The sequence below is a fragment of the Panulirus ornatus genome, chromosome 2, assembly GCF_036320965.1.
Source record: "Panulirus ornatus isolate Po-2019 chromosome 2, ASM3632096v1, whole genome shotgun sequence".
NCBI lineage: Eukaryota > Metazoa > Arthropoda > Malacostraca > Decapoda > Palinuridae > Panulirus > Panulirus ornatus.
The window spans coordinates 86,452,232-86,466,405 of record NC_092225.1 but is presented as its reverse complement, the minus strand read 5'-3'; the positions used below and the strand labels follow the sequence as shown (position 1 = coordinate 86,466,405).

Genomic DNA, 14,174 nt, shown 5'->3' with positions numbered 1-14,174 from the left:
CTGTCAGTACAGAATCACACGCAACCCTCTGACACTACTGTCAGTACAGAAGCACACGCTACCTGCTGACACTACTGTTAGTACAGAACCTCACGCTACCTGCTGACACTAGTGTCAGTACAGAACCACACGCCACCTGCTGACACTACTGTCAGTACAGAACCACACGCCACCTGCTGACACTACTGTCAGTACGGAACCACACGCCACCTGCTGACACTACTGTTAGTACAGAACCGCACGCCACCTGCTGACACTACTGTCAGTACAGAACCACACGCTACCTGCTGACACTACTGTCAGTACAGAACCACACGCCACCTGCTGACACTACTGTCAGTACGGAACCACACGCCACCTGCTGACACTACTGTTAGTACAGAACCGCACGCCACCTGCTGACACTACTGTCAGTACAGAACCACACGCCACCTGCTGACACTACTGTCAGTACAGAACCACACGCTACCTGCTGACACTACTGTCAGTACGGAACCACACGCCACCTGCTGACACTATTGTCAGTACAGAACCACACGCTACCTGCTGACGCTACTGTCAAATATATCTACACCTGCTGACTATTAAGTATGAAGCCACAGCTAAACTGTCTGACACTACTGTGAGTAGCACATAAAAACTAGCGTACCTGCTGACACTACTGTCAGCATACAACCACCGCTCTGATACGAGAGAGAGAGAGAGAGAGAGAGAGAGAGAGAGAGAGAGAGAGAGAGAGAGAGAGAGAGAGAGAGAGAGAGAGAGAGAGAGAGAGGTTTCATCTAAGGAAATAAAAAAAAAAGATTGCCTTTGAACTCCTCCTGCTATCATTTCTGGGTCTACCATCTACCTCTCTTCTCTACCAAAGTCATTACGGTAGACAGACTCCAGCGGTTGCAACGGTAAAACCAAAAAAGAAAAAAATATAATAGAAGTATGTTGTGATCCCAGCGAAGCTGCCAGTTATACAACAACACAGAGCCGGCCATCATAAGGAAGCCATAGCATTTGAAATGTCGGAGGTCGCGTGACGTAACCATGGAGCGATGACGTCACGGCCGCTACCACTATATAAACCGGGTCCGCAGCGCAGGTGTTCGCACACGACAACCACCAGGGTCGGACAACCGACATCTGCTCCGCTGAAATGAAGATTCGCGTAAGTTGGAGGAACTTGCAAAGAGCCAAGACAGTTCAGTGAGAGAGGAGTGTGTGTGTGTGTGTGTGAGTGTGTGGGTGAGTGTGTTTTCTTAAAATCATCTTGCAAAGTGTGAAGAGTGTGTTCGGTCTTCTTTTCGGATGGTGATAACACAATGACGCTTGCGGCAAAAGTGCGGTCCTCGTCCGAAAGATGGTTTAGTTTGCACCATCAAGGAATGAAGAAGTGTTCGAACCCCTGTACGTTCCAAGTCGACCAAGATGCGGCGAGAAATTCCTAATAGCATGACCTAACCAGCTGGGCGCCACCGCCAACCGGATTGTCAACAAATGTACGATATTCGGCGAGTCACAAGTTAAGACGAGTGCGCACGATAACTTAAAACTGGTGTGTACGATGAAGCTCGGCACGAACACGATACTGACGCTGGTGAGTGCAATAATTGACGAATACTTACGATACTTATGCTGGTGTGTGCTATAATTCACGAATACTTACGATACTTACGCTGGTGTGCAATGATTCACGAATGCTTACGATACTTACGCTGGTGTGTGCAATAATTCACGAATACTTACGATACTACGTTGGTGAGTGCAATAATTCACGAATACTTACGATACTTACGCTGATGTGTGCAATAATTCACGAATACTTACGATACTTACGCTGGTGTGTGCAATAATTCACGAATACTTACGATACTTACGCTGGCGAGTGCAATAATTCGACACGAATACTTACAATACTTATGCTGGTGTGTGTGATAATATTCGGCATGAATACTAACGATACTTACGCTGGTGTGTGCAATAATTCGACACGAATACTTACGATACTTCCGCTGGAGTGCAATAATTCGACACATTTACAATACTTACGCTGGTGTGTGCAATGATTCAACAGCAATACTTACGATACTTCCGCTGATGTGCAAAAATTCAACACCGATACTTACGATACTTACGCTGGTGTGCAATAATTCGATACGAACACTTACGATACTTCCGATGGTGAGCGCAATAGTTCGACATGAATTCTTACGATACTTACGCTAGTGAGTGCAATAATTCGATACGGATACTTACGATACTTACGCTAGTGAGTGCAAAAATATTCGACGCGAATACTTACGATAGTGAGTACAATAATTCGACACGAATACTTACGATACTTACACAGATGTGTGCAATAATTCGACGCGAATACTTACGATACTTTCGCTCGTAAATGCAGTAATTCGACATGAATGCTTACGATACTTTCGCTCGTAAGTGCAGTAATTCGATACGAGTACTTACAATACTTACGGTGGTGAGCACGAGTACGAAACCATAATATGAGCACGCACAATACTTACGCTCGTGAGTACAGTGACGTAACTCGAAGGAAGTACCTATGCTACACATGCTACGAAGCTTGTTACGAGTAAGTGCGATATTTACGTTTGCGAGTGCGAAAGCTTACGACGAGTAAGTGCGATATTTACGTTTGCAGTTTGCGAGAGCTTAACACGAACATATACGTTGATTAAGTTCGTCAGTACGAGAAAAGTACGGTAAGAATTCTAGAGTGCATGATACAACTTAACTCTTCTAGTACCCAAAAAGGTTTTAAGATGTAAACACTTGAAACCCTACTATACATTACCTCTCTCTCTCTCTCTCTCTCTCTCTCTCTCTCTCTCTCTATATATATATATATATATATATATATATATATATATATATATATATATATATATATATATATATATATATCATGATCTGCGGTCATGAGCGTGTGTAGGGTTGACCATCTCTCGTCACGGAGGGAAGGAGAGGGAGAACATCCAAGAGTTACAAAGAACGATTCCACGCGCGTGTTCCCACGTCGCCGAAGTGGTGGTGCGGTGCGAGGTGGCGAGAGAGAGAGAGAGAGAGAGAGAGAGAGAGAGAGAGAGAGAGAGAGAGAGAGAGAGAGAGAGAGAGAGAGTAGAGACAAGACAAATGTGTATCATACATTCATCATTCCTTCTCTTCCAGATGGTCTTCCTGGCTGTGATGGCCGTGGTTCCAGCCCAGCTGGCCGGCCAGTCCTTCAACCCACAGGCCGGACCTCCAGCTACTGGCGGGAACTTTGGTGGAAGTGGCGGCGGCTTTGGTGGCAGTGGCGGGGACTTCGGTGGAAGTGGCGGGAACTTTGGCGGAAGTGGTGGAGACTTCGGTGGAAGTGGCGGTAGCTTTGGGGGTAGTGGCGGTAGCTTTGGCGGTAGTGGTGGAGACTTCGGTGGAAGTGGCGGTAGCTTTGGCGGAAGTGGTGGAGACTTCGGTGGAAGTGGCGGTAGCTTTGGGGGTAGTGGCGGTAGCTTTGGCGGTAGTGGTGGAGACTTCGGTGGAAGTGGCGGTAGCTTTGGTGGTAGTGGTGGGGACTTCGGTGGAAGTGGCGGGAACTTCGGTGGAAGTGGCGGGAACTTCGGTGGAAGTGGTGGGAACTTTGGTGGTAGTGGTGGTGGACTTAGTGGAAGTGGTGGAAACTTTGGTGGTAGTGGCGGGAACTTTGGTGGTAGTGGCGGCAACTTTGGTGGTAGTGGCGGGGGCTTTGGCGGGGGCTTTGGCGGGAGTGGCGGGAACTTTGGTGGGAGTGGCGGGAACTTCGGCGGGAGCGGCGGGAACTTTGGTGCGAGTAGCGGGAACTTCGGCGCGAACTTTGGCAGGACTGGCGGGAACTTTGGTGGAGCAGGGGGTGCTGGAGGTCCTCCCTCACCAACGAACTGGGGACCTAAAGTCTACGGTCGTGGTGCCAACAACAGGTGGGCCGTACCCCCGAACCCACTGGTCATACAGAGAGCCATCCAAGTCGCCCAATCATCTCCCAACCTTCTTGTGGTAAGTGAGGGCAACAGATGCCTGTTATACTCCTGTTGTGGTAAGTGAGGGCAACAGATGCCTGTTACACTCCTGTTGTGGTAAGTGAGGGCAACAGATGCCTGTTGCACTCCTGTTGTGGTCAGCAACTTAAAAGAGATTCCTGTTACACCGTTGGGGGTGATATGAGACTTCAACAGACGCCTGTCATGGTGCTGAACATAAAAGAAGTGTGAGTAGAAAGAGACAAAAAAAAATCATTCGTTACCACAAGCTGTACACGCACAAGTCTCGTATGACGTCAACTATCATATATTATATATATATATATATATATATATATATATATATATATATATATATATATATATATATATATACCTTCAGAGCTGACTGCCTGCCAAGCCAGATCTATCCTACATAAACACACAACATCCACACGAGTGTATGACACAGCGTTGCTGCAGACGCAACAGCAAACACGCAGCGCCACCACATCACACAGTTACAATACCGGCTTCCTCAGGGCAGAGTGGCTGTGCTTCCACAGTAATCCAACTCACCCATCTGGACTGATGCCACACCTCCTTGATGACCCGATGTGGTCAACCACTCCCACTCAACACACCCGCCCTTATTACTCACAACACAAACATAACGTTCGTTGTCCACGTCATGATCACCAGTGCTTTGAAGGAACTCAACAACAAAAGAACACTTCCGACACCAAGAAGAATCCCTCTATATCCTCTGAATTCGTCCATCCACTCCACTGTAAACTGTGCCTCACCTCTGTGGTCACCTACCTACCTTTCCATTAACGGAGAACAGAACTACGTACAGTACGCAGAACATAACACTCAGAACGATTACGAAATACTCAGCAAGCACATAGTCAACACCGGGACAAAAGAAAATGAGAGTAATTCTGATACAACCACACCACCTCACTGGTACTCGGCACCCAAAGCTATACCTAAGCACTGACCAGCTCCTCCCCCGCCATACGCAGAAACATATAACTTACGCCAGTCTAACGCCTCGGGGGCCGATACTTACGCATCCCCCCGCCTCCACTTCAAGCAAAGTCATGTGGACATAACATATTCACACCGCAGTGACGGGTCACGTGATGCTGTGGCTCACGCTCTGGACAAGATGGTGGTTGTCAACCATTATTCTTGATCGGTTTTTCCCGCGTTAGCGAAGTAGCGCCAGGATGTATATATATATATATATATATATATATATATATATATATATATATATATATATTCTTGCTTCTTGCTCCAGATGTCCCTTCTAAACTTACAAGGCACCCACAGCGCGCAGGAAGTATGCTACGTCCACTGCACGGGACCCCAAGTCATAATGTTTTGTGATGTGGTTGTGTACTGAGTGAAGAAGGGGGTTAATAATTAGCAAGTGTTGGGGTGTCTTCTTTATGATCGCCATGTTGTGTGGGTGTGAATGGGATCTTTTGTGTGATTCTGTTGCGAATCTCTTTATTCTTCTTCACAGAGTTTGGATACTGAGGAAATAAGTGATATACGAAAATAGGAGGAGGGTGAGTGAGGATTTCTGGTAAGGTTTTAGGACTGGTATCATGTTGTCAAGTTTCCAGATCTTAAAAGACTTTTTTTGGGTGGGCTAGTCAGGAGTAGTTGAGAATATCTGTTAAGTGTTTGGATCGCGAAAGTTCGATACGTGTCCACGACCTGTAACAGGAGAGTTCCTTAAAGTTCTAATTGATCTAACTGTTCTAATTCTAGTTGTGTCTCAATGGATTTTGTAACTTTCCTGATTCAGGGATGTGGTTGGTGTGTGGCCGATTCTTGTAAGTAGTATGAGTGCGTTTGTGTCTTCTTTGGGAGAAGGGATTTCATTGGGATGGGTCAGGCGTGTTCTACGAGTAGGGTCGCTGGAGTCGTGCCATAACACTGGATAACTCTTTACTGTGCGACGGAGATGGTTGCTGCGGTTCTTGTGTGTCACACTGTGTCGAGGAAGAAGTGCCAGTTAACACAGGGGGGCTTAGGCGAGTGATGGTGCTGGTCAGAGCGAGGATTCGGTCTCCGAGTTCGACTGATTGTGAGTGATTGTGTCGGAACTGATGTTTTCCTTATCTTGAGGTGTTTAACTTGTGGGGGAGAAATTTGGATTGTTTCCTTCTGTGCCCTTGTGATATGTGCTCTTTGCTGTGGTTGGCTGGAGGTGGGGATGAAGTGTGAGACTGTATGGTCTAAGAAATGGGAAATTATCTGTAGGAAGATTTGGATCTTTGCTTCCATGTACTGTGTGAAGGCTGCTGGCCAGCCAACTCTCCTGGAGTTTGTATAACTATTTTTGTGGTTATGTTGACTAGGTTTTACCAGACTTTGATTGCTCGAGGTCACGAAAGAATAGCCGCCTTTAGCGCAACTCCATCATTGGAATAATGGTCTCGTCAAAGAAATTCTCACTAAAGAAAAGGAGTCTACATTTCCCTGCTACTAGAAGTAGCGCAGTCTTGGGCTGCAGGAGCCTTTAGGAAAGTCTTAGGCAAGACCAGAGGTAAAGTCTGGTTGAGGAACATCTTACTCCAAGGATGATCATTATTTCTTCTTCTGACTGGAGAACAGCCATGAAGCTGCACGACACTCGAGGAGCGATCCCAGGGTTACTATAGTCATCAGAGAAATGTTTGACACACACACACACACACACACACACACACACACACACACACACACACACACACTTGCCGTGCTCTGCATTTTCAAACACAAGACGGAGAGTTTAGATACAGTGTCTGAGTCCGTCATGCCTGCTCTCCTCAGTGGCCAGTGTCACAAGACAGGGAAGCCACTGGGTATGACTGGAGAAGTGAAGAAGGAACTACAACTCGAAGGAATTACCATCTAATTCTACGTATATTCATATCATCTGCCATATGTTGAAATGTAAACTTTCTCGTGTTTGTTAGTTAAACATACATGAATATTGACTATCAAAGAAAGAAAAATATGGTATACATGGTCGTTTAGAATGATGCGTACAACAGTACCATTTGTAAACGAGCACCAGAATCCTTGATAAGGTGTAGGATTATCAACGTGGCTTGATCAGTGGTATTTAGGAACGCCAACTCACTCCTCACGCATCCCCTGTTTGATCCACCAGTACAACTGTGTCATGTCCCTTCTTGCTTGGTGCTTGTAGCCTCTTCCTTCCATTTTCCCGCGTCAACAACACGGTAGCCGTTCCTTGTCTTACCACAGCCATGCATCATGCATGACTGAGGTCACAGAAACGTGCATTTCCGTCCACTGTGTTACGAGTGACCTGACCATGGATGTGCAGTGAATGCACGCACCTTCGTGTCATGAACGCTAGTCTGACGTGGTTCCAAGAAGACTTCTGAATGAGAACATCTTTGTGTTACGTCCATCTGACGTGCATTCGTCTTTTCATCTCTCCTTTTCAATATTTCTTGATCTCTTTTTTTTTTCCCACTTCCTCAGAGAAAGAAAAAAACCGTAATACCATTTCGTGATTCTTTCTTCTTCTTCCATTCTTTCTCTTTCTTTCGTCCGGACACGAACCTTCGTCATTTAGAGATACAACAAATAGCACGTCTCCTGCCTCCTGTATTATAACAGCAACGTATACATCCCCTCTCCTTCACTGTATCACAGAGACATACACTCACCTCTGTTGTCTGACACACAATATGTGTTATGCCCACAAGACCTTACAAGGATGTCTTTCATGCATAGTGAAAAAAAAATCCTATACCAAAAAACTTCAGCTGTGGACAGACGTCATCATCACAGGCGGGCCTTGGTAATGAAAAAAATAAAAAATGATAAAGACAAAAACTATGAGGAGGAAACTAAGACAAAAGTCTGATGAGCGTATAGTGCATGTAGGACATTATTACTGTAGGTGTAGCTTTGTACTGGAGGTTTCGCTCGGTACTGTAGGTTTAGCTCGGTAATATATGGCATACATTTTCCCTGCTCATTCGACAACAGTACCATTCACTGCTTACAGGTATTTTCATCTCCCATCTACTGTATCACCAACTTATTCCTCATGCACGGCATTACCAAGAAGAAGTCTCCCTCGCTATTGCGCCAGTCCTCTCCTCACTATATAACCAACACTGTTACCAGTAACTTTGCCTTCCGTCTGTAGCAGTGCCAAACAACAACACATCTCCATGATAGTACTAACAACATTCAGGGTTGTCAACAACAACAACAAAAACTGAATCTCAAAAACAAATGGAAAAGTTTGCTTAAGTTGTCTAACGCTCGACTCAAAAGGGACTCCAAGGCTCCCACCAGTCTGACGAGTGCTCATATATATATGTATATATATATATATATATATATATATATATATATATATATATATATATATATATATATATATGATATATTTCTGAACTCGCTCGAACGTTCCTTCCACACAAGACTGACAATATCTTGTCTGTTGTCTATCATAAAACTCATTACATGGTCTGTACTCGCCGCACTTTGCTCTGTCTTCTCATTATGTCTTGTTGTTAAGATACGTCTTTTTTTCTAGTCCTCCTTCACAGCATAAGAACGATAATGGCTGTAGTATTGTCAGTAACCTCGTCTTTATCCACCTCAGCGTCTGGATGTTGACGGCAGCGTGACCCTCACCGATCGCTACGGTAAGGAAGCTGAAGGTTTTGGCTTCGGTGATGACGACTTCGATTTCGATTGAGTTCGCTGGACGTACAGCAGCAAGTCTTCGTGTGTGTGTCTCTCTCTCCAGCAGAGCACCTCACTCATCGTCGACAAAATCCCTCGTCACATCTTTACTGTGTGGTCATCTATTCGCCGGAATTCTCTAAAACGGCAAATTTGTTTCAGTAACATTACCCTTTTGTGTTTTTCTAAGAAAGAAAGACTTTATATATTTATTTTTTTAAAAGAGTTCTCCCCTCTCTGTGTACACTAGTTTTCCAGTGTCGCCACAAAGCTGTCCTTATGTGTTCGATCCCATAGCTTGAGCCAGTGTGAGCTGTTCAATGTTCCCTTCTATTGTTCGTCTCTTTGAACTCCTCTTCAGAGGTTCATCAAGTGTTCAAAGAGGCCGGGGCAGAGAGCTGGCACACTTGTCTCGAGAGTTTTCGGTTGTCCTGCAAGATATATACAAAAAACTCTGTCTGTGGCACTGGGTGTTCACCACAGAGAGGAGTAAAGTTAATGGCGATGTACAATAATTGTAAATAAAGTTACAGATGTTTCTATGGTCATAATTTCATTTATCGTCCCCAATCTACTACCTCTGCTGGTCTAGCTTTTTAAAAGCACCTCTGAGAGTCCAGAGGCCAAGCTTTGGAGGACAGAGGGGTTGAGAGACGTGCGCTTCAGGTGCAGGGGCTCATGAGGTCTCAGGGACAAAGGGCATGAGTCGTGAAGGCAGAGGTTCAGGAGTTTTCGAATCCATGAAGTTCTTGGATATGACGTCGAGGGACTTTTTGCGGCCAAGAGTTCGTCGAGAACGTGAGGTTCCCTGTAAGTACACAGGTCAGTGGGTAAACACTGTACTGGACTCAGCTTCTCAACGCTTGAGGCACATGACCCCAGGGGATGGACTGAGGAGGGTCCTTCATCCTTAACCACCTGCATGAGCCATGGACGAGAAAGATATTACTAGTGATAGCTATAGATAGATTAGTAGAGTCAGAGTAGAAACCTTTTCTCGTTCATGATTTCCTATTGAACTTCCGTGGGAGTAAACTTTCACCATACTAAACTATGTTCCTGCCTGCTATTGAGCCAGAGGGAAAGGCGGGTGGAAGGTATCTTTTATCTTTACTATCCACATATAATAGTATAGCCACATATAAACCCGTCATGGACCAGCAGGTCTCCTGTTAGCTGACCTTACCTTTTACTCCCTTTCAAATTATTGATCTATAATCTCCCTAACACCAAGGATCCTGGTGTTACCCAGGACCTCTTTCTAAAGTCTCTTGCCGCCCAAGTCTGAACTACTTCCCGTAGCAGAGAAATATAGACTCCCTTGGAGTTAGAATATCTTAAGACTATTCCCAATGACACATCCACGCCAAAGTTGACTTTTCAGTGCACCCTCAAGGAGGTGGAGTCCGGTAACACTCTTCCCTTGTATAAAGGATTGTTTAAAGGAATAAATGGCGAGCAGATGATGAGAAGCGCTTCAGTGCTGGATACCTCACGTTCCTAGATCGCGTGGATACAGATAAAGAGAGAGAACCTCATGGATTAGAAAGTCCAGTTTTCATAAAGTCTAGATAGAATATATCCCTCTATACATGTAGCACTGGACCTCCACTATGCACTCTACACACTTAGAAGCATCATCGAGGGAACAAGAAGCCATTAACCATCCTCGTACATCCGTACGGTGAGCATTCTGATGAGTCGTACCTGGCGCTTAAAGAAAATGGAGAATACTACAGACTTGTGGTCATTTTAAGTTGCATAGAACTGCACAGCAATAACGAGGTAGAGAGAGAGACAGACTGTGTCAAACATTTGGTCGTGACGGGTGGCGTAGACAGTCAGAACGTGTGACCAGTTTTTCTGTACCGCTGAGGACAGAGAAAAAGTAGGGCTTCACTGTTTCCGTGATCAGTGTGGCAGGAATTCAGTCGCTGTTACGTAAGTCAAAGACTTGGGGACTCAGATGGACCTCAGTGTGTGGATGAGGGAAGGTAGCACACCACTGTACAAGGCGAGAAAATCCAAGAATGGAAAGGGATAGAACGGTAGATGACGCAGAGGAATATCTCCTAGCTTGACAGTCAGTGCGAGCCACAAGACACGGGAGTTAGGAAATACCTTGTGTTCGAGGCATGTCTGTGCTGCAGATCTGAGGTACTATAGTACATAAAAGACGTAGGTAAGGACAACCTGGCTCCCCGAAAGAAGTGCGAGATTAGAAACGCTCCGAACTGGGAGAGATTAGTTAGCTCCAAGGTCGTGGGTACATGAGCTGCTGCTGGCACTGCTGCTAGGCTGGTCCACGGGTTCATTAGTGTCGCCATGATGCTGGTGGACCCACTGCTCAAAAGGTTCCAGGTGGCGGTAAATGGCGCTGCGGGATAACCGCTGAACACTTCGTGTTATTCAAGGGACAAGTACGAAGAGTAAGAGTGTGTCAAGTGTAGAGAAATGATATCAACGACCCACGTTCACTGACCTGTATATCATTTCCAACACATCCAGCCTTCTCAGCATATAGCCCATGCCTCGCATCCATACATCATCATTGGCACTACTATACCTTCGAACACACCCTTTTTTCGCCATCCAAGACAAAGACGTCTCTTGCCACAAATTCCTTAATGAACCCAGAACTTTGGCTCCTCACCCACCCAGTGTCTCACATCAGTCTCCAAGGTTCCGTTCGCTGCCTTGTCCACTCCCAGTTTTCCATAAAATTTCTCAGTTCAAACTCACACCACAAGTATTATCTGTCCCTCTGCTCTGGTAAACCTAATAACCTTGCCTTATTTGGTTTCATCTTTCTCCTTTCACAAACTCTCCAAACTCAATCACAACTTCTGCAGTTCCTCAATCAAATCAGCCACCAGTGCTGTGTCATCAGCAAACATGTGAATCGCTTCCCAGACCCTCTCAATCCCTACAGATTACATACTCGCCCCTCTTTCCATGACTTGCATTTACCTCCTTCACCACCCCATCTATAAAGAAATCAATCGGCCACGGTAACATAACACACTCCTGCTGTAGACCCAACTTCAACTGGAACCAATCTCTCTCTCTCTCTCTCTCTCTCTCTCTCTCTCTCTCTCTCTCTCTCTCTCTCTCTCTCTCTCTCTACTCGTAAACACGTCTTACACCCTCATGAAAACTCACTGCTTCTAGCAACTTTCTACCCTCAACATATATTTGTCAGATTCCATAACGTATGTCTATCAACCCTATCATATGTTTTCTCCATATCTATAACTGCCACATACAAATCCTTCGGTTTTCCTAGAAATTACTTAAACACATTATCTACTGCAAGCACCTGATCCACACATTCTCTACCACTTCTGAAGCAACACTATTCTTCATCCTTAACCTGATGCTCTGTTCATGCTTTCACCCTCTCAGTCACTGCTCTCACATGCAACTTACCAGTTACACTCAACAAATTTATACCTATGTGGTTTCAACACTTACCTTTGTCTACCCTGCCTTTTTACTTTGGCAATATACATGGATTCTGCCAAACCTCAAGAACATTACCATGCTTCACACAAACAATGAAAATCTTACTAACCAATCAACAATACAGTCACCCTCTTTTTTTCAGAAATTCATCTGCATTAATCATCCACTCCAGCCGTCTTGCCACATTTCATCTAACGCAAGGCTTTCACCACCTCTTGTCTCTTCACCAAACCACTCTCCATGACTCTCAGTTCACATACCATCCCAACCAATCAACTTACATCTGCCACCCTATCATCAAATACATTCAACAGTCCTTCAAAATTCTTATTCCATCTCCTCACTTCATCATTAACCGCTACCACTTCCCCTTTCCCTCTCCTTCAGCGATGTTCCCATTTGTTCTCTTGTCTTTCGCACACTATTATTTACCTCCTTTCAGAATATCTAATTCTACCTGAAGTTTACAGATACTCGTTCACCCCAACTCACATTTGCCCTCTCTTATCCAATGCATAAACAAGGCGTTAGACTGCGGGTCAGTATGTATCCTGTATACTTGTGTTATGTGCTAGTGTCTCATCCCCTGCCTGTTTCCCCCAGTAGAATCTATTGCAATACAAAACTGGTTATATTCATCAAATTCCATGCAGAGATCACAACAAAATGTACATAGGTGAAACAGGCAAGGCATTAGATACTAGAATAAAACAGCACATGTCAATTTTATGTGATGGCCATCAATCTAATGCCTTGCTTGTCCATCTCAGTGGAAATAATCACTCAGTTGACTGGGGAAATGTCAAGGTTATTGCCAAATGTTGGGAAGGGGATGAAATAGATATGATAGAATTCAGCATAATGAAACGCTGTGATGATAATGAACTGAATATCAGTCAAGACATGAACAGATCAGATCCATTTATTGTATTATCGCTTCTCTGCTTCCTCCGGCCCTGTATGCATAACATCTGTGCATTTATATTCTCCCTCTGTAACTAGTCCTCTGAAGATGTAATACACGAAAGTGCTCAAGATTCTTGCGTTTCCTCTTCCTAGTGGTGTTTTTGTAATTTTTTTTCCATATATGTTCGCCATTTATCGCGTTAGCGAGTTAGCGTCAAGAACAGATGACGGAACTTTAGAGGGGAAAAATCCTTCTTTTGGGAAAGCAGAATCAGAGAGGATATCCAGCTCCCGCTCCCACCTCTTTTTGTCACCTTCTGCGACACGCAGGATGTACGTGGGACGTATTCTTTCTTCCTTGTCCCCAAGGATATATATATATATATATATATATATATATATATATATATATATATATATATATATATATATTTTTTTTTTTTTTTCTTATACTTTGTCGCTGTCTCCCGCGTTTGCGAGGTAGCGCAAGGAAACAGACGAAAGAAATGGCCCCCCCCCCATACACATGTACATACACACGTCCACACACGCAAATATACATACCTACACAGCTTTCCATGGTTTACCCCAGACGCTTCACATGCCTTGATTCAATCCACTGACAGCACGTCAACCCCTGTATACCACATCGCTCCAATTCACTCTATTCCTTGCCCTCCTTTCACCCTCCTGCATGTTCAGGCCCCGATCACACAAAATCTTTTTCACTCCATCTTTCCACCTCCAATTTGGTCTCCCTCTTCTCCTCGTTCCCTCCACCTCCGACACATATATCCTCTTGGTCAATCTTTCCTCACTCATTCTCTCCATGTGCCCAAACCATTTCAAAACACCCTCTTCTGCTCTCTCAACCACGCTCTTTTTATTTCCACACATCTCTCTTACCCTTACGTTACTTACTCGATCAAACCACCTCACACCACACATTGTCCTCAAACATCTCATTTCCAGCACATCCATCCTCCTGCGCACAACTCTATCCATAGCCCACGCCTCGCAACCATACAACATTGTTGGAACCACTATTCCTTCAAACATACCCATTTTTGC

General features: G+C 44.8%; 1 protein-coding gene across 1 annotated transcript; it reads left to right on the top strand.

Moving 5' to 3' along the window:
* The first annotated feature begins 1,066 nt into the window (after positions 1-1,066).
* LOC139757932 (uncharacterized) lies at positions 1,067-9,272 on the top strand. The gene is made up of 3 exons (XM_071678874.1): positions 1,067-1,159; positions 3,184-4,026; positions 8,650-9,272. The coding sequence occupies exons 1-3, from the start codon at positions 1,148-1,150 to the stop codon at positions 8,743-8,745; spliced, it is 951 nt and encodes a 316-aa protein (XP_071534975.1). The 5' UTR covers positions 1,067-1,147; the 3' UTR covers positions 8,746-9,272.
* The last annotated feature ends 4,902 nt before the right edge of the window (positions 9,273-14,174 follow it).